At 40.7% G+C, this 19,589-nt stretch overlaps 1 protein-coding gene across 8 annotated transcripts in view; it reads right to left on the reverse strand.

Moving 5' to 3' along the window:
- Nucleotides 1-212: 212 nt before the first annotated feature.
- The window catches only part of Zdhhc20 (zinc finger DHHC-type palmitoyltransferase 20), a 58,923-nt gene continuing 39,546 nt past the window's right edge, over nucleotides 213-19,589 (reverse strand). Inside the window, exons 8-14 of one of the 8 annotated variants that reach the window (XM_006252072.5) lie at nucleotides 18,203-18,238; nucleotides 16,004-16,160; nucleotides 11,292-11,418; nucleotides 9,013-9,102; nucleotides 7,405-7,520; nucleotides 4,832-4,908; nucleotides 3,721-3,879 (exon numbers count right to left, since the gene is read on the reverse strand). In XM_006252072.5, the coding sequence (XP_006252134.1) occupies nucleotides 4,871-4,908; nucleotides 7,405-7,520; nucleotides 9,013-9,102; nucleotides 11,292-11,418; nucleotides 16,004-16,160; nucleotides 18,203-18,238 (564 nt within the window). In that variant the 3' untranslated portion in view covers nucleotides 3,721-3,879; nucleotides 4,832-4,870. Of the gene's footprint in view, nucleotides 3,880-4,831; nucleotides 4,909-7,404; nucleotides 7,521-7,867; nucleotides 7,913-9,012; nucleotides 9,103-11,291; nucleotides 11,419-16,003; nucleotides 16,161-18,202; nucleotides 18,239-19,589 lie in introns of those variants that run through there. The other 7 variants (NM_001039336.2, XM_008770749.4, XM_063274269.1 and 4 more) reach the window with 7 other exon arrangements.

Below are 19,589 nucleotides of genomic sequence, written 5' to 3' on the forward strand. Positions count from 1 at the left end.
CAATAACAAAATTAGTTATGAAGTAGCAACAAAATAATTTTATGGTTGGGGTCACCACAACATGATGAACTAAATTAAAGGGTCACAGCGTCAGGAAGGCTGAGAACCACTGAACTAAACAATACCTTTAACAGATTTTCATGCTGATCAAAATGAAAACTATTTTCTCATGTGCAAATGTAATGGCAACAAAACCATTAAAAAACAAGACAACATCTCTATCTGTTTATTAATAAAGTAATTATGGTTTCTGAAAAAAAATTGTAAAATGTACACATAGTAATGCAGGTTATGCCATCCAAAGTACAGAGCACAGAGTCATTGGTCATGGTCCAGGTTCACACAATGAGAAATAAATAGAAGGCTATGCTATTGATAAGACAACTAAGGTAAACTATATTTCAAACTTGTTTATAGAAAAGCATATTAAATATCACCTTAAATAGTATCCATCTTTTCTTTTAAATGGGCATAGGCTTATCTGTAATCACGTACAAATATAATAAACTAACAGCTTTCTCAGCTCCTGAATACACATACAATTCCTTGCTTTACCTAACTCAAGAAAATAATATAGCATGAAGTCATTAGAAAAATATGGACCTTTCTGAATCTCTATTGTATTTTAAATTTGAATTTAAAAATACAGCTTAGATCATATGAAACATGAATTTCAGATTTACATCTTATTTGTACTTTTACCTATGTTCTTATTAGATTGACTGAAATGCAAAAATATGATTTCTTAATATCAGTTAAAAATACGTATGCAGACTGTAAGTACTACTCTGTAGAACAAGATGTAAGCGAAGCATTGTTTGAGTTACTGCTTTTGAATGCCCCAGATATGCAGGCTCTAACACTAAGCCTGTATGTAACATAGCTTTGCTTCAGAGATAACTGGAGGTCTCATGACTCATTTCAAGCATTCCTGTAAACAGTCAAAATTTGCTTTCTGTAAGAATTAAAATTCAAGTAAAGTTCATATTTTAAGCTAACCTGTTATGCTTTTAACACATTGAATCATTACTATGTAAAAAGTTTTTTTTAAAAATCACTCTTACATGAAGAAAAACCCAACTCTGTAAACATGCTCATGTCAATGCTGGCACACTGTAAACATGCTCATGTCAACAGCGGTACACTGCAGCGCTTTGGTTGGCACGGTGACAGCGGTCAGGTGCAGGTACTCACAGTCAGTACCTCTGTCTGTGTCTCCTGTCTCATGTTTTTAATGGCAAGGGCAGGACCTGAAATTTAACTCCATTTTCTTCACAAATGTTCAAGTGTTTGAAATTTTGGCAAAGCTTCCTTTTAACGTTGTCCCCCCAGCTGATAGCAGACTCAATACCAGTTCAGACACTAAGCAGCCAGCCTCTCCCTGATCCCCATACCACGTGCTGGCCCCTAATGAATGGTTTACTCACATGTATGAACAGCTTCAGCCTGGGCCAGGGATGGAGCTCAGTGGTAGAGGACTTGCCTAGTATGCAGAGGGCCATGGTTTTGATTCCCCAGCAAAAAATGAAACAAAACCAAAACAACAAAAGGCAGCTAGACATTTTAGGACATGGCAAAAGGCTGGCTATAACGGCTACCAAAGCAGAAAACTAAAAATGGTTTGCTATGCTAGTAAACAAAGGATGACCACTCAGAACTTCTACATAACGGTGTGTTAAAGGGTCAAATATGACAGGTGCATGCAAAGCCCTTGATCTAAATATAGAAACTCTGAAATATGAGAACATTCTGAAAGTAGCATGCAAATGACCAAATTGAGGTTGTATTTCTGGCTAATAATTGGTCTTTTTTCCTCTTGGTTTTCTGACACAGGTTTCATGCAGCACAGGTGACTTGTGAACTCACTATGATGCTGAGAATGAACTAGACCGACTTCATTTAGACTCCCAAGGGCTGAGATGGCCAGCATGCACCAGCACGCCTAGCAGTCACTGGTATCTCTTAATTGTTTTTTTTTATAGAATGAAAGTTTTAACAATAAAGAGTTGAAATGAGGGGCTGGGGATTTAGCTCAGTGGTAGAGCGCTTACCTAGGAAGCGCAAGGCCCTGGGTTCGGTCCCCAGCTCCGAAAAAAAGAACCAAAAAAAAAAAAAAAAAAAAAAAAAAAAAAAAGAGTTGAAATGAAGAGGAATCCATACTACATACAATTTTAAACCTTGGTGCCAATGCTAACTCACTCCTTTGGTCCAAAGGACCAAAAGTTACTTACTTAAGATTCAGAATTAGTGCAGTTAAAGGGAATCCAATAAACTTCCGAAATCACAAAGTTAAAGCAGCAGCCGTCCTGATTTATGCAGGATTAGGAAATCACAGCGCTATCTTTAGTACGCTCGCTATTGCAAGGACTTCAGAGCTACTTGGGTAAGTGAGAAGCAAGGTAATTCACAAACCTCAGCACTGCATAATGTTGGGAGCCTCTGAACTGCCATCTCTACTTTGCCTGTTCACAGACCACTGGACTATCTCCTAAATATAGCCATTCCTGGTAAAGCCGCTAGATGCTAAAAACACACTATCTTTTAAAAGGAGAGTCTATGGCACATGTAAATGCCAGAGGACAACATGTAGGGAGTTGGTTCTCTTCTTCCAGAATGTGACTGATGTCAGGTTGTACATTTGAGGGCAAGGGCCTTTATGTATGGAAACATTTCTCCTGCCCAAGACTCGGAATTTGTATTTTTTTTTAATTTTTTATTTATTTCATCCTGATCTGAACTGCATTTTCAGTCACTGTTACCATAGTAATTTCCAGACATTGCCTAAACTGAAAGCCTATTCAATAGCATATTGTAGTCTATATACTTTTAGGGATGAAAATTTGTTCAGTTGTTTATAATATTCCTTCTTTCATTCTCTCTTCTTTATCCAGTCCCATCTATTCATGTATGTGTTACGTCTTTGGATAGCATGTGAAATCTCTGTGCTTTCCTGCCCATATAAAATTCCCCTGAAAATTCACAAATAGTAATTAAAAAGCAGAGAATACCAAACTATTTCTTTTCCTACCATGTTTCCTTTGCGCCTTCGGCTCACACTACACCACATGTTGTATTAGTCTGGGTTGTGGATACGGTCCTACGTAACTAACGCTGGACTCAAATTCACAGCAATCTTACCTCAGCTTTCTGAGTGCTGGATTACAGACATGTGCCACTTGGCTTTTAAAAGTACTAATTAGAAGTATGAATGCTTCTAACTATACCTTTACTGAATTATATTAATATCTTCAGTGTTCTAAATGATTATATTTAGGTATCTGAATCCTTCTGAGTGTTATTTTATAGCCAATAATTAAAAAAATCTTTATTAAAATGTTGAAAAGTATAAAACAGTAATTATAAATTAGTAAACATCTAATAAAAAAGAAGTATTCTTCCCTTCACTCAGCATAAGACTCGGTGATTTGGCTAACCCCCATTGCCCTAGATATACTTTATCACAGACAGTTTTTTAGTTTGTACTTTTAGGGTGAAAATTTATGCGGATACTAGAAATAACTCTAATGTTGTGATTTAGATGTTAAAAATACATACAGCATGTTAACATGTGACGATAGCATTGTAAAACAGGTAAGACAGGTGTCATTTCCAAAGGAAAATTAAGTCACTTTTGAGCTGTGAGGCAATGTTACACAATGGACACTAAGAATTAAGTCACTTTTGAGCTGTGAGGCAATGTTACACAATGGACACTAAGAATTAAGGCATCTTTCTGCTTTGTAGTGCTTCTGTGGAGCCATCACTGTACAAACACGTCCTTTTAAAAATATATCTTCTGTTATACTGCGAGTATTTCATTCCATCCATCATTTTCTTCCAAATAAAACTGAAAATAGTCCAAAATGTGTTTTTATATACCTACAAAAAAAATTGAATTATCAGTTGAAAGCCAAATTTTCTATTTCCTTAGATATTTAATAAATGGTCCTGTGGCTAAGCAAGTTAGAAATCAAATTCTTCAGTTCTACTGCAATAATACAGACTTCTGTTAGCAGTGAAGAACTGGGCTTTCAGTTCATACTCAGCACGCCCTACCTGCCCGCTTGAACACCACCAGGGAGTCAGTAATCACATGCGCCTACCACTAGAGGAACTTCAGCCGAGGACTGACTACATGAGCAGTACCAATGTAGGAAGCACTGGTTGGGGACTTTAGCTCCAAGTGTCTGGGATGGATGGGAGTGTACCCAACATGCAGAGCCTGTAAGCGAGCTTCTCTTCATGTGTAGCCTATTCTGCCAGATGTGGGACTTGGAACCCCTGCCTCTGGAACCTGGATCTCACTCCGTCCTAGGCCTTGGGCCCTGTCTCTATCATGACATAAGCTCCAGGTCCTATCAAAGACCTCATGATACCCTGGGGTGGGAGATGCAAATGCTCCACTTGGGAGACCAGAGAGGAGAACCCCTGGGGAAAGTAGAAGCAGCCAGGAAGGAAGGGGACACTCAGTGTGTGCTGCTCTGGGCCATAGGTTTGAGACAATGCTTTATTGCTGTGTCTTACAAACGATCTCCAAAACCCCAGAAGCCCGTCCTCAGCCTTTAATCAATCTTCACTTGATCAAATAATGGCAAACCACTCTTTTTTCATTATCAATTAGTTTTTTCATTAATCCACCAACAAACTGTTAGTAACGTTGTGTTAGAAGTAGTAAGGAAAAATGAAATTCTGGTAGAAGTCACATTCAAGTCATAGGCCAGAACTGCTTGATTTGGGTGATAATAGTTGAAAAAAAATTACAAATTGTTTTGAGATGAAATATGCAAATAAACTACATTTGTGGAAGGAAATTACCTTTTTATTGTCTTACCTTTCACTCATCAAATGGTTAGTTATGAACAGGCAGTACTCAATTTTCTATTGCCACTGTAACATGGTTATTTGTCCCTGTAAACATATAATTAATTATAAGACAAAAGAAAGTATTGAGTTTCCAGCTAATGATGAGGCTCATTCCATTAAAAACAGAACGTGAGTAAAAAGAGGTGGATTGTGGGTGTGAGTGAAGCGTGTTAGAGCTCATCAGCCTTCCCATGCTTGCTGTGTGAGCATGCCACCATGGGCAGGAGGTTAAGCAGCTGTAATTCAGAAGTTCATGAAACACCTCTCCCATTACCTCACCTAGGAGCTGGCTAATCTTAAAGACCCTGTGACACTATTAACAGATTCCCTTCAGTTATTTATATGATGTGTTTGACACCAGGTTCTCACTTTGTATGGCTCAGGTTGGTCCTGAATTCATGGAATCCTTCAGCTCAGCTTTTGAGTTCTGGAATACAAGGGTGTGCCGCCAAGATAGGTAAGGAAAAAAAGTTCTATCTGTATAGATTGAGAGACTACACTTCTTCAGGACTCATCTCTTTCATTCCTCTGAGAAACTGGTATCACTCAAAACACAACACACAACACACCACACCCATACCCACATACGTCACGGGCAGACACTATTATCTTTCCAAATCCCCTGATCTCCATTCTGTATCTAACGGTTAGATTATAAACCAACACACATGTCCTTTGCCTTTCATGGATCTTACTTCCCCCACCCCCTGAAGCTTAACTAGGAACTGGACAATGAGTAGCAATAATATGCTGTCCTCTTTCCTTATCTGTACGCCACTCAAGTCACTGTCCTAACTTCAAAAGACATACTTTCAAAATAAGGAATAATGCTGGGCGTGGTGGCACGCACCTTTAATCCTAGCAGTCAGGAGGCAGGTCAATCTCTGTGAGTTTGAGGTCAATCTGGTCTACATAGTAAGATCCAGAAAGCTAGGGCTTCAGAGGGCTGAAGTACTGTGGTCTGGGGGTACTGTCATGGTGAGCTTGTTAAAGACTACTGGCCTGGTGGGATTGGGTATGTGGGACATGGTAACATAAGAGGTTAATAATTTTGTACAGAAAGATTCTTGATGTTTTTAAGCAGTTTCCTTAAAATGCATCTTATGGGGGCTGGAGAGATGGCTCCATGGTTAAGAGCACTGACTGCTCTTCCAAAGGTCCTGAGTTCAAATCCTAGTAACCACATGGTGGCTCACAACCATCTGTAATGAGATCAGATGATCTCTTCTGGTGTGTCTGAAGACAGCTACAGTGTGTGTGTGTATAATAAATCTTTAAAAAAATTTAAAAAAATTCATCTTATGGAAAACACACAGAAAACAGAATAGCAATGAGAGTCTGGGTATGGTCAAAGCAGAACTAGATGTTAGAAAATTAAGAAGACATGTTTCAGGGTGGTCAAACACAAACAGTGATACTTCAGGCTGAAAATTAACTAAGTCTGGCAAAAACCAAAACCAACACACACACACACACACACACACACACACACACACACACACACACACCCCTGTACCACCACCACCAAACCAAAACCAAACAACCAAACAACCGAACAGGTGTAGTGGGAGCCATGGGAACCATTAGTAGAAATGGCCAATTGGCAAATATGATCATTGAACCAATGTTTGGTAGTTGATAGGAAACTGGTATAATTAATGTTATGTTAAAAAATACAAATAAAGGAACATTCGAATATGGCTTTTTGGAAAATGACTTTAAACCACAGAAATTATGGGGTGCCATGAGACTTCTGAAAAAAAAAAAAAGTTCCAAATGCTTCTCAAAGCTCTAGTGAGCGAGTCCCTGCCCGCTGCCCAAGGATCAGAGGCATTCCGACCTTCCACAGGGCACTTCCTGGAGTCACTATGAACTGATCTGAGTATCTCCACCTGTTTCCAATAGTGAAGCAGATTACTGCAGTCAAGACGTACCTGAGAGTGCCTGAGACAAGACTTGGGTTTGTGACAAACTCGGCTCTGGGCAGAAGTCCCCCTTAGTCTCAGCAGCCATTCTACACTGCACTCGCACTTCAGACTGAGTTGGTAAGAAAAGCTAAAGCCGTGTCCACAATAGTCTTTAAAGACTACAAAGCTCCCTACATTCTCAGTGAAGGTCTCCCGAGGAGTCCAGGTTTGTGTACAAGTTATAATCCTGCCTCGGCCTCCTAAAAGCTAGAATTATAGGCTTGTGCCATCATATCTAGTTGAGTACAATGCTTTTCATACATTGTTTTCATCTACTGGAATGCTAAAAAAAGTTCTTAAAATATTACTGAGACTAGTCAATGCCCGACTACTTTCTATCTATACTGGTACAGAAGGCCGTGGCTGGGAGACAGCCTGGCTGAGGAGAGCAGACAACAGTCAGTCACTGTGCCTCTGCCCCTTTCCCAACAAAGCTACCAACCACCACCAGCATCTCGGGCACGCAGCTCATCGCTGTCCTAGGTTCTGCTATCTCAGCTACCACACAGTTCTGGCTTTCTACTGTATCTGCTGAATCTGGAAATCTTCCTGTGAACCAGACGAGAATTATTACCTGATTTGGTGATTCCTTCCTCAGCTCCATTCTCTAGCCACTGAGATTCACTGTCCAACAAACGGTTTTTTGACTCACTAAGTGGTTTGATAGGAAAAGGTTGATTTGAGCCAATACTGAAAAAGGAGCAGACAATTCAATGAATAGTTTAGTGCTCAATTAGGGAAACTTAATAATTAATAAGCAGCAAATTAGTATTCCTTCTCTGAAATATGTGAGGGCAACTCATGAGGTCTCAGCACTCTGAAAAGGCTCTCCAGGGAAAAATGCCCGCAGCCCCCACCCCAGTGAAATGGCTCTCTAGGCCCAAAAGTGTATATTCCAACACTACCAAAGAAACCAGTTAGACTGAGAAACAGCTTCAGAGGTTGGTGGGAAAGGGCTTCTAACACTTGTTAATCGGGAGCTGTAGTAGCACAAGGACAGGTGAAGAGCTATGTCTGTGGCCCGGACAAAAAGTTACCTGTCATCTCCCAAGTTTTCTGCTTTCTACCTCTGCAGTTTAGATCTAAGGGGAAAAAATGATTCAGTGATTTATCGTAGACTTATTTTCTAACTACGAGAACCAGGGAAGAAGGGAATGGAGGAAGGAAAGGAGGAAAGGCATTGCCGGTGCTTATGGGATGGACTCTCTGCTGGTACTTTATACACTATCTCCACCCTCTCAGAAAACCAAGGAAAGGAAACAGCCCTCATTCTTCTTGGTTTTCAGAGCTAAAAAAGACTTGGTGAGTGACTTAGAGCCACAGTAAATGCTGGAACTGAAGGGCCAAAGGCTTTTAGTGAAGCATTAGGCCTGCCTGCTGATATCAAAATCCTATGGAGCTTAAAACTCTGTTTCATTTTTTGTGTTGAAATATCAATCTATGAATCAATTTTCTTTTTTCTTTTTTTTTTTCGGAGCTGGGGAACGAACCCAGGGCCTTGCGCTTGCTTGGCAAGCGCTCTATCACTGAGCTAAATCCCCAACCCCATGAGTCAATTTTCTTGATGTGCAACTATATTAAGAATTTCCTTTGAGTAAGAAAATATTTGTACTTTCAAAATTCTCATTAGTTACTCCAATGTAATTAAAATCTAGTTATTAAAATTAATGGTTATTAGAATAATGACTGTGGCTTTTACATTTTCTTTTAAAAATTAATATATTGAAGTCTTTTTTTTTTTTTTTGGTTCTTTGTTTTTCGGAGCTGGGGACCGAACCCAGGGCCTTGCACTTCCTAGGCAAGCGCTCTACCACTGAGCTAAATCCCCAACCTATATTGAAGTCTTAAAAGGGATTCTTACTTCTTAGGATGAAGACATAGTATATTTACTGGCCTCCTGGTTTTCCCAGATACTCAGCTGCACATGACTGTCCTGATCTGATTACTGACATGTAGTCTGCTCTGCTCCACTCGTGTTCAAGTTGTACAACGTTTGATACTAAGAATAGCAGGCACCTAACACATATCAGTCCTCCATTATGAAGAGAACACCAATAGATTTTTTTTTTCTTCTTCTGTCTGCTTCCTGGAGTGCTACTGTTCGTGCACAGATAGTTCATGTAGAACAGACATCAGATTGTTTTATAATGAATATTGAAAATCTTAGGAACAAGAAACACACCTTCTGATGTATTCACCCTGGTTTGCAATAGACGCTTGTTCTGGATCCATCCCCACAAGGCGAGTTGGAAAACTGCAACCATCACCCAAGCTGTACGATGAGAAATAGTAATTATCTTAGTATTCACTTAACAAAAAAGCTCAAGTTGAAAGATTTGCTTTCAGAGACATGGTAGAAATAAACTACTAAAGCAAGTTACTCCTGGAGACAGTGTTCTCTCTAACTCACATGACTTAGAGAGAACGTCCTCACTGCTAAGATCACAGTGTGGCTGCTTAAGAGCACTGGCCGATCATCTACAGCACCCACATGGCAGCTCACAACCATCACCATCATCCAGGAACATCAGCCAGTTCCAGGGGATCTGAACCTATTTTCTGACCCCCATAAACACCAGGTACACATATGGACATATACACACACACATACAAACTCAGAAGATATCTGATAACAAAAAGGGGAACCCACTCCAATTATGACTTCACTGATCAGAGAGAATATCCTAATAATCAGATAGTGTGCACTTCATTCAACAGGAGTAAAAAACTCTTCACTGAAAACATAAGACAATAAAGCACACACCAAAGAATGTGAATATATAGCAACAAGGTTTACAGAAAATGAAACACACACGCACGCACGCATGCATGCACGCACGCACGCACACAACAGCAAACAGGATCACAGAGCTGTGGGAAGCAGCTGTAGGCAGGCTCAGGAGGAGTCCCTACAGTGGGGAGGAGACAGAGGAGACACTGCTAGCCGTTCCTACTGCTGAGAACTCCAAGCCAGAGAGAGACATTCACCTAGCTGGGAATGTGTGCACACCTATAACCCCAACACTGGGGAGACAAATGGGCAGACTGGACTTCAGGGATAGTTTGGGCTATGAGACCCTGCCTTAAAATACAAAAATACAAACTAAAAAACAGACAAAAGGGGTTGGGGATTTAGCTCAGTGGTAGAGCGCTTGCCTAGGAAGCGCAAGGCCCTGGGTTCGGTCCCCAGCTCCGAAAAAAAGAACCAAAAAAAAAAAAAAAAAAAAAAAAAAACCAGACCAAAAAAAAAAAAAAAAATCAAATGAAACCTCCCAACTTTAATCCCAAACAAAAGAAACCTAAAAAAAATCATTAAATTTTATCACAAAAAGATTTTATAATTAGCAAAAAATAGTGATTAACAGTAGTCTTTTTAAAAATTTTATTATTATTATTTTTTATTTATATGAGTACACCATATCCGTCTTCAGACACACCAGAAGAGGGCACCAGATCCCATTACAGATGGTTGTGAGCCACCATGTGGTTGCTGGGAATTGAACTCAGTAACCACTGAGGCACCTCTCCAGCCCAACAGAAGTCTTAAAAGTTCCAGAGAAGGCATATGAAATTAAAAAAATAAAAAAGGTGATTATACTGGTCAGCAGAAAATAAGGTAAGCCAGAAGACAGTAAGTAAAACAACGTCTAGAGTTCTACATCAAGAAAATACAAAAAATAAAATAAAGGCAAGCAAGCCATTTTCAGACAGAAAATGGTAATTTGACTAAAGAAAAGCTCCTACAATTCCCCTGACCTCCTTCCTTTTAAGACAGGGTTTGACGATAAGATTACGTCACCCGGACTGGCTTCAAGTTCATGATCCTCCTGCAGTGTGAGCCTCTACCCAGCACACCTACAGATCTCAGTTAGGGTTAGGGTTAGTCTGTGTATCACCTACACCTCAGGTAAAACCCCTTATGTGTTCAGACTGAAGGAAAATGGAGTTATGTTGAATGTGGTGGGACATGCCTTTCTTTTCTTTGTAAGTTCCAAGCCAGCCAGGACAACATAGTGAGACTCTTGTCTCATATTATTAAAAAAAGAAAAAAGGGCTGGAGCAATGGCTCAGTGGTTAAGAGCCCTGACTGCTCTTCTAGAGGTCCTGAGTTCAATTCCCAGCAACCACATGGTGGCTCACAAGCATCTGTACTGAGGTCTGATGCCCTCTTCTGGTCTGCAGGTATTCGTGCAAACAGAGCACTCATCCATAAAACAAAAAGAGAGAAGAGGACACCTACACACACTTTATTTCTGTTCTGTAATCTATGAAAATATTTTTTATGTTCCTAAAAGTGATTTCATTTCGGAGAGCTTTTTAAAGTTATTTTCATTTTTCTACTTCCCATCCAAATGTATACTTATTTATCTAATTTTTAAAAACAGCAAATATATGCTTTTATGTATATTTAAGATAGTCAGAGGCAGAGGCTACCACTGACCCCTACATTTTGTAACTTACCTTGAAAATATTGGAACTAGCCAATATTTCTTTTCATCACCAAAGACTTGTCGCCAATTTTTACTGCATCCAAGAGAGAAACCATTTCCATCTATTCCATAAGAAAACATAGGTGCACGAAATGATTCTGTTTATAAAAAGAAAAAACCAACAAACATGTATATATACATGAATAAATCTTGCCTATTTAAAAATTATGAAGGAAATGAAAAGTAATTTTTTTTTCTTTTCTTTTTTTCGGAGCTGGGGACCGAACCCAGGGCCTTGCACTTGTTAGGCAAGCGCTCTACCACTGAGCTAAATCCCCAACCCCGAAAAGTAATTTTTTGCCAATGTCTGTGACATAGTCAGCTATAAACATCATGGTAACAGGAGATAACTAGAATGACAAGCATCTGAGATGACAAATATCCTAATTATCGTAATATTCTAAACATCTCAGCATATATATATATATACAATTATGTCAGTTAAAAAACCTATTTAAAAAAGATAAATTTGACTTATTTGATCAAAGTATGTTTTCATTTCGACCCTCCAAAATGAAAGGCAGAAATAATTACCTAATATTACATTTATTTGATAAATAAATTACCAGGGTCTCCCTGTGTAGCTCTGGCTATCTAGGAACCCACTATGTAGACCAAGCTGGCCTTGAACCTACAAAAATAGTCCTGCTTCTGCTTCCCAGGTGCTGAGACTAAAGGTGTGGGCTACCATATATGGTTTTAAAAAACAGTGCTTGAACATTATACTTTTGATTTATTCTCTTTTGTGCTGCTAGGAATTGAGTCCTTGCACATGCTAGTCAAGTGGTCTCCCACTGACTAATACCTAGCCTTTACTAAAGATATTCTATGTCACTTGATTTAGTGCATTTCAATTCATTTTTAAGGTACTGGAACTTGTTCACTTTTTTTTTTTACTTACTCACTTTACATCCCCCTTACTGCCCCCCTCCCAGTCACTCTTTCCCACATTCCTTCCTCCCCTCTACTCTGAGTGGGTGGGAGGTCCTGGAAATTTCCCCCACCCTGGCTCTTCAAGTCTCTGATCTGGGTGCTTCATCTCTCACAATGCAGCCCAGCTAGTGGAACATAACGCATACATAGGCAACAGCTTTTGGGATAGCTCCGGCTTTAGTGGTTCTAGACCCACATGAAGGTCAAGCTTCATATCTGTTACTTGAGCAGGGAAGCCTAGGTCCTTTCTGGTTGTAATTCAGACTCAGAGCTCAAAGGGTTCAGGTTAGTTGACTCCGTATTCCTGTTGAGTTCCTATCCTCTTTGAGGCCACAATGCTTCCTTCCTCCTGTTCTCCTATAAGAGTCCCCAAGCTCCATCCACTGTTCCTGTGTGGCTGTGGGTGTCTGTGTCTGTCTGAGTCAGCTGCGGGGTGGAGCCTCTCAGAGGACGACATGGTCTTGCCGGTAGGGTTCAGGGGTCTGATGGAGCTGGAGGAGAGGCAGCAGGAGGATGGGAACTTGTTCACTCTTTACTGGTGAACTTCCTATATATTCCTAACAACATGGGTATTGGGATCTAAACAAAAAATTGGGTAGAATATCTATAAATCTAGTCTAGCAAAACCTACATTTACTAAGTACTGTGCCGTTGTGAGTACAGAAGTAAAGGCAGCTAATCCTGTAGTATAGAGGCTGTGTCTTGGGGTAAGGGTAGGGTAGGTGAGGATGAGGATAGAGCTTGGAATGCTCAGACAATGAGACAAAAGAGGGAGATTAGAGATCACTGCTTCAAGCTTTAGTGTAAAGAGATCCAGAGTGAGGTCTGGGTAAATACAGATATCAGAAGAAAAGTTATACTTTGTTTTTAAAGACAAAGTCCTTCAACATCTTACAGGCTGGAGTCAGACTGACAATACAGAAAAGCAAATAAAAGCAAAGGCGACACAGAGGAAAGGACAGAGTCTCAGGCAGAGTTCTAAGATAGATCTTACAGTAAGGCTGACATGCACAAGTGGAAAAGCAGATGTGTGTAGAAGGCAGGAAAGGTGAGATAAGAACAGAGTGGGGAAAATCAGGGCCGGGTGCGGCGGTGCACACCTTTAGTCCCAGCACTTGGAAGGTAGGGGCTGGTGGATCTCTGATTTTCAAGCCAGCCTGGTCTACAGAGCAAAAAACAAAAAACCCCAAAAAACCCAGTCCTGAAAAACCAACCACTGCATCCTCCCCCAAAAGGACACCTGATTAATAAAGCAAACAGCTGAGGAGGCTGACTGACCTTACCACTGCTTCCACCCTCAGTGTTTCTGACAGTCTTAGGCTGCCCATGATCTCACTGTGGCTGAATTACACTACACAAAAATATCACATTATATTATGTTGCATAGAATTAATAGTACTCTTTGGGATAGTGCTTATTTCTATAATTTTGGAAGTATCTGCACACAGGCTAACTCATGACATATCTGATTTTTCACTAATAAAAAATTGTGGAAAAAATTATTTCAGGATAACAGCAGTGTGCCTAGACACACATGCTTTGGTCTGGAACTCAACTGTTTCCCAAGATATGTCCTCAAGGGTTAGCTGCTAGCCGATGGCACCACCTCAAGGAGGGAAGGGTAATGTCCTTAAAGAACTTAATGGGACCTGAGGGGTCCTCTCTCCTCCTTGGCTGGGGGTGGGTCAGCAGCTTTGCTGCACCACATGCTCCTGGCACGGAATATGGATCCCCACAGCACAGCACAGGAGGTGGACCAGGGCTGAAACCTCTCAAACAGTGCAAAACCAAATCCTGACTCTGCTTCCTTTAGGCTGACCCAGCTGAGTTACTCTATGACTCTTACAAACAAGGGTTCAGACTCCCAGCACAAGAAACAAGCTTCTTGAGAAACAAATTAAAGTGTGTGACTCCCATCTGTAATAACTAGTTGCTCCTTAGATCTAGCTGGTCAGTACCAGTGAAAATGGTACTACTACCAGATTTGTCAATTTTGAAATTAATAGTTTTTCTTTTAATTTTATATGTATAGATATTTGGCCTGAATACGTATGTACAGCCCATATGTGTCTGGTGCTCAGAGGCCAGAGAAGGCACTGGGTCCCTTAGAACTGGAGTTGGACAGTAATTCCATTTTTCTATGTAAATCTGCTTTGGTTTGGTTTTTTTGTTGGAGTTGGTTATATTTCCATGTGGGCTCCTCTTCCACGTGGGCTCTTCAGACTGAACTCAAGATCATCAGGCTTGGCAGCAAGCACCCTTACCTATCCAGCCATTTCTCCAGCTTTGTAGTTTTATTTTAAAAATTAGAAAAAAACAGAAAAGAACAAAAGCAGTAACAAAAATACTATGCACTAAATTTCACTGAAAAATGAAACAAAGTAGAAATAAAAAGACGTGTAGTAGTTTCAATGAAAATGGCCCCACAAACTCAGGGAATGGCACTATTGGAGGTGTGGTCTTGGAGAAAGTTAGTCACAGAGGGCAGGCTTTAAGGTTTCAGAAGCTCAAGGTAGGACCAGTGTTGCTCTGTCTTCCCATCTAGGCACAGAATTCTCAGTGTATGCCTGCGTGCCACCATGTTTCCTGCTCTAACAACAATGAACTAAACCTCTGGAGTGTAAGCCAGCCCCAATTTCATGTTTCCCTTATAAAAGCTGCTGTGTCTGTTCACAGCAATAGAAACTCTACTAAGAGAGGTTGGGGATTTAGCACAAGGGCCTGGGTTTGGTCCTCAGCTCCGGGGAGGGGGAGGGAGAACACCGAAATAACAAAAAGAGAGTTCAAGGACAGCTAGGGCTATGTAGAGAGACCCTGCCACCAAAAAAAAAGGGGGGGGGGTTTGCTGGAGAGATGGCTCAGAGGTTAAGAGCACTGATTGCTCTTCCAGAGGTCCTGAGTTCAAATCCCAGCAACCACATGGTGGCTCACAACCATCTGTAATGGGATCTGATGCCCTCTTCTGGTGTGTCTGAAGATAGCTACAGTGTATTTACATATAATAAATAAATCTTAAAAAAAAAAAAAAGAAAGAAAGAAACTCTACTAAGTCAACATTTCCTAAGTATTAAACTTTAGAACATATGCCAGTCAGGTTGTATATCTGTGGGGGTCAAGAATACACAAGGAGTATCCTGCTCTGTCTTAGCAAGAAGACAAACTGAAGGATTTAACATGGTTTTGGTCAGGCCAAAGAGATGGCTCAGTGGTTAAGAGCACTGACTGCTCTTCTAGAGATCCTGAGTTCAAATCCCAGCAACCACATGGTGGCTCACAACCATCTGTAATGAGATCTGGTGCCCTCTTCTGGTGTATCAAGGACAGTGCGGTCATATACATAAATAAATCTTAAAATGGTTCGGGTCTGAGAATGAACTACTTTAAGGCATGAAAATCTATCATTCAGAGTAATAGCTTTTACTTATAATGTATAAACAATAAATTTCGCCATAAATCATACACATAGTCATTTCTGCAATCCTCTTCAACCCCAGTCTTACACACCCACTGTACCCAACACGGTCAAGTTTAAACACATAATTACTCTTCATTTCTTTTATCACCTACTATAATCTTTCTATACATTTCACATTCATTTGTGGTCATTTAAAAAAAATACTGGGTTGGGGATTTAGCTCAGCGGTAGAGCGCTTGCCTAGCAAGCCCAAGGCCCTGGGTTCCGTCCCCAGCTCCGAAAAAAAAAATAAATAAAAATAAAAAAAATAAAAAAAAATACTGTAGTCTATTTACCTATTGTTGTTCTATTTTTTCCAACCAACCAGCAATGGTAGCTGAACAGTGAAAGCACACTGACGAAGAACATTGCAGACACAAAGAACAGGAACAGAACATGGAACTTTGCGCTGGGGAACTTTGCGCTGGGGAACGTTAAAACTGTTGGTTCATTCTGAGGAAAGAAGAAAGAAGGGTTAATTGTAAGGATACTGAATCTCTAAAATGTAATTTATAATCTAGTTCTTCATATTGAATCTGCCAAAAAAAAAAAAAAGTCATACATGAAGAGTAATAAAATAAGACCATGTATTCTGAGCAATGAGTACAGAAGCAAATGATGGGACCTTCATAGCAGGCTGAGCCTGTAAACACTCCAGTAATTTAAACACTGTCCCTAGGGGCTGGACAGACAGCTCAGGGTTAAGAACACTGACTGTTCTTCCCAGCACCACATGGCATCTTACCACATTGTCTGTAACTCCAGTCCTAGGAGACCCAACACCCTCTTCTGACCTCTGGGGCGCACCAGGCACGTACTACGTACTACACAGATATAAAGGTAGGCAAATACCCACCCAGACACATAATAAATAAATAAATTAATTAATCATTAAACATCTAATAATCTCAGCGATTCAGCAATAAAATGAGAAGACGGACTCTTCTCCCTAGCAATTTTCTTTGACACCCTATATACATATTCAGATTTTCCTCAGCATCCAGAGGAACATGGGTACTTCAATTTGCATAAGAGCAGTTGCTTAATTAATATGCTCTAAAAACAAGTAGGATGTGATATATTCAGTTTTACTGCTGCCCATGTTCTTGGATGTGCTGATGCCCACCTTCTCATCCTTGTTTCTTTTTCTTGGGAGTCTTTGTAGGTAACTGTCATTTGTGAGAGCTGCCATAAGGTATTGAAGAATGAACAGTTTCTGTCATTCCTTCTTACAGAAATATGGCTAGGAAGAAGCCTTTGACCATAAAGGGGCTGGGGGTGTAGTTCAGTCAGAAAGATGCTTGCCTAGTGTGCATGTGGTCCTAGGTTCAGTCCCTAGCCTGACAAGAAACTGGATATGGGAGTGCACTCCTTTAATACTAGTACTCAAGAATAAGGTCATCTTTGACTGCACAGTAAGTTTAAGGTCATCTTTGGATACATGAGACTGTCTCAGAGGAGGGCAGTTTGAGGGGAACAATAACAGGCTGAAGAGATGACTCCTTTTTAAGAGCTCTGGCTGCTTTTCCAGAGGTTCCCAGCACCTAGCTCAATGGCTCCCAATTCAATTACTTACAACTCCAGCTACACACACACACACACACACACACACACACTCTCGCACACTTGCTCTTTTACTTTTTTAAATTTCTGACCAAAGAGGCGGTAAGAAGACTCAAGAGGTTAAAATGTGCTTGTTCAAGCCCAACATCCCGAGTTGCATCCCTAGAACCTATTTGGAAGGAGAACTGACTTCCAAAGTTAACCTGTGTGCTTGCAAGCATGTACATACATCATATACACAACTATAATTTAAAAAAATTAATTTAAAACAAAAAGCGTTGGACAGGGATTAGAGAACTAGAAGGGTAAAGGTATTTTTTTCTGGAAGCCCATAGACCTGAATTGAAACCTCAGCACTCACGTAAGTAGTGAGAATGGCTACACACAGCCCTGTAAGGAGCTGAGAGGCAGACCAGGACAGTATGCTAGCCAGTGAGCCTCTGGTTCAGTGAGAGGCCCTGTCTCAAGGCACTAAAATGCAAATGGTAGAGGGAGACATCTAATATGGCCTCCCACGTGTGTGAGCACCTGTACACTCATGTGCTTATATCACGAACTATACACACACAACTCTGACAGACTTACCTGAAGTGTGTGTGTGTGTGTGTGAGAGAGAGAGAGAGAGAGAGAGAGAGAGTGTGTGTGTGTGAGAGAGAGAGGAAGAGAGAGAGAGAGAGAGAGAGAGAGACAGACAGACAGACAGACAGACAGACAGACTGAGATTGAACCTGGGGACTCCAAAGCTTTACCACTAAACATCATGTCACTACAACCTTGCATTATTCTGATACTTACCTTTTTTTTCCCAGAAAAACCACTATACATTTGAAACACAGTAATCAGTCTATCTTGCCAATTATAGAGCAAATTTTAACTACATACATTCACTCTGTAAAAGACTATGAGAATGTCATGGCAATAATGTGTTTTACCTTTGGGCAATTCTCTGTAGATTTCCTGCGGCAAAGCTTGTGCAAACAAAGACAATGCATTAAGAAAATTAACTTATAAAAACGTTATCCTGGAAACTAGGCTTTATCAGTTGTGTGCATTTGGAAGGAATATAAGGAGCTGTCCTCTAATTTAGGATCTACATTTTCCCAAAAAAATAAGAAAAATACAAGTAAAAACATTTCTCTCTTCAAGCACATCTCAGAGCCCCTCTAAACATGCACTTTTCCATGTCTAAAAGAACTAAATAAACATTTAGCGGGTACATTTGTATGTAAGTCTTTAACCTCAGGTTTCTTAGTGGTTCGAAATGAGATCTGATGACTCAGCAACTTCATTGCTCCTGCGGTCTCAGCTGGGAAACAATGGCAGCCTCTGATGGCAGCTGTGCTGACTCAGCTCAGCACAGACAAGTTAGCATGTTACTCCTTTCCCCACTCTACTGGAGGCAGACAGACATGAGACATACACTCCTAACACCAGACATCTCTAAGGCCCCTCTATCACTTAGCCCTTCTCTTCCAGGATTCTGGGTGTGATGGTTTGTATATGCTTGGTCTAGGAAGTGGCCCTGTAAGAAGGTGTGGCCTTGTTGAAGGAAGTGTATCACTGTGGGTGTGGGCTTTAAGATCCTACTCATAGCTGCCTGGAAGTGAGTCTTCCACTAGCTGCCTTCAGATGAAGATGTAGAACTCTTAGCTTCTACACCATGCCTGCCTGGATGCTGCTATGTTCCTGCCTTGATGATACTGGAACTGAACCTCTGAACCTGTAAGCCAGCCCCAATTAAATGTTGTCCTTTATGAGACTTGACTTGGTCATGGTGTCTGTCCACAGCAGTAAAACCCTAAGACACTGGGCTTCTCCTTAGTGTCCTTCCTGAGTCTAATGTAGCTGTAAAAAGATCCTTGGGAGCTGGGTGGTGGTGGTGCAGGCCTTTAATCCCAGCACTCGAAAGCAGAATCAGGCAGATTTCTGAGTGTGAGGTCAGCCTGGTCTACAGTGAGTTACAGAATAGACAAGAATACAAGGAGAGAAGGTTCCCTTAGTATAACCAAAACAGTCCAGTGACACCAACAGATTAAAGGCTCTTCCCTGAGACATCTACCAATTCCCTTATGCCTTGGGTCAAATCTTCACTGTGAGCCCATCTTGTCCATTCACTTTAATATGCAATCTATTCCATTTCAAGCACCCAGGTATGTGAAGGTAGATTGGTTGCTTAACCATGAGGTCCAGTTTGCACCTTGTACTCAGAGTCCAGAAACTTAACACAACTAATAAAGCTGGCATTGGCAACAGATGCTTGTCTTTCTAACATCTCAAAGAAAGATGTATGGGGCTGGGGATTTAGCTCAGTGGTAGAGC

This window comes from Rattus norvegicus, chromosome 15 (assembly GCF_036323735.1).
Source record: "Rattus norvegicus strain BN/NHsdMcwi chromosome 15, GRCr8, whole genome shotgun sequence".
Taxonomy (NCBI): Eukaryota; Metazoa; Chordata; class Mammalia; order Rodentia; family Muridae; genus Rattus; species Rattus norvegicus.